Source organism: Mandrillus leucophaeus, unplaced genomic scaffold (assembly GCF_000951045.1).
Source record: "Mandrillus leucophaeus isolate KB7577 unplaced genomic scaffold, Mleu.le_1.0 Scaffold272, whole genome shotgun sequence".
Lineage (NCBI taxonomy): Eukaryota > Metazoa > Chordata > Mammalia > Primates > Cercopithecidae > Mandrillus > Mandrillus leucophaeus.
The window spans coordinates 594,349-595,771 of NW_012102832.1; the positions used below are offsets into that span (position 1 = coordinate 594,349).

Consider the following 1,423-nt stretch of genomic DNA (forward strand, 5'->3'; position numbering starts at 1 on the left):
GGAGGAGGAGGAGGAGGAGGAGTTGGAGTTGTTGTTGTTGGCTTTGGGAGCCATTTCAAAAGAATCCAGGACTTGGCTGTGGGTGGAGGGGAGAGGGAGGGATCAAAAGACCGGCCCTAAGGTGAGGAATGTGAATGGAGGCAGTTTGGGGCGGGGGTAGGTAGGATGCTGTGGTTCCGGATAGGTGAGTTTTAAGAGCCTACAGACACCAGGTAGAAGTGGATTCTCAATGGGAAGAAGAGTCCCGGAGCTCAAGAGAGTGTTGTGTTAGACAGGGAGGTCTGGATAGCAGTGCTACTTGGGAATGGTATTTTCTAGGGAACACAAACAGAGAAGGCAAAGGGGCCAAGAACAGAGTCCTGGGAACACTGAGTCTTGGTGGGGAAGCGGTGGGCAAGAAGAGCCTCCCACGAGGCAGAGGAGAGGCCAGAAGGGCGGATGAAAACCAGCTTCCAGAAGGCCATGGACCGGCAGCATGGACCCTCCTGGGAAAGTGTGAAAGGGCAAGACCCCAAAACACCACAGGGTGTGGCAGTGAGGGCTGGTTCAGGTGAGGACAGCGGCATGAAGTTGCCCAACTTAGGGTTGGAAATCAGTTTGAGGGCGGCTCCAATCCAAACCATGACACCATACGCGATCTTTCAGCCACTTGCAGGGGCAGAGCTGGCGGCGGGATTGACCTGGGATTGGGGATTGGCGGGGTGGGGGGAGCGGGTGAACTTGGGCGGGTTACCCTGGAGAGGCCTGTAGATGCTGGTCAGGTGGGAAGGCAGGTTTCCAGGTGGCGGCAGGTGGAGAGGTGGGGGACTTGTGGTCAGAGAGCGCCCCTGCCGGGGATCTGGGGATCAGCATGCAGGAAGCTCTGGTGATGACACCCCAGGAGCGTGTGTGAAACGGACTCAGGCTGCCAAGCTTTATTCACTGTGGAGAGACCATCATCACCAGAGCCATGTCTAAAGGATTTAGCCAGGGCTGCATACGGAAAACAGAATGGAAGGGGGCTTTGGCAGACCAGCCCAGCCCACAGGAAAGAGCTGAGAGCCTGGATTTGGGCCAGCGGGAGTGCTGAGCCGGCTGCAGGATGGGGCGCGGGGGTAGTCTCTGGACAGAGAGGGCACGGGGCTGCAGGAGGAGTGTTTTATGATGCAACCGTGGGTGCTGGCCTTGGCTGGGCCCTGTGGCGACTGGGTGCCGTGGCGTGGAGGCGGATAGGGAAAAGAGCGGGGTCGGCAGGGCACCGAGTCCGGGCGCACCCCCGCATCCTGACTTGTCTCCCGCACAGGGTTCGTGGGCCCCCAAGAAGGAGCCGTACGCCCGGGAGATGCTGGCGATCTCCTTCATCTCGGCGGTCAACCGCAAGCGCAAGAAGCGGCGGGAGGCGCGGGGGCTGGGCAGCAGCACCGACGACGACTCGGAGCAGGAG

General features: G+C 59.9%; 1 protein-coding gene across 1 annotated transcript in view; it reads left to right on the forward strand.

Moving 5' to 3' along the window:
• The window catches only part of ARHGAP23 (Rho GTPase activating protein 23), a 56,648-nt gene that overhangs the window by 53,673 nt on the left and 1,552 nt on the right, over positions 1 to 1,423 (forward strand). The window contains exon 24 of the mRNA XM_011984734.1: positions 1,283 to 1,423. Coding sequence (XP_011840124.1) covers positions 1,283 to 1,423 — 141 coding nt within the window. The remainder of the gene's footprint in view (positions 1 to 1,282) is intronic.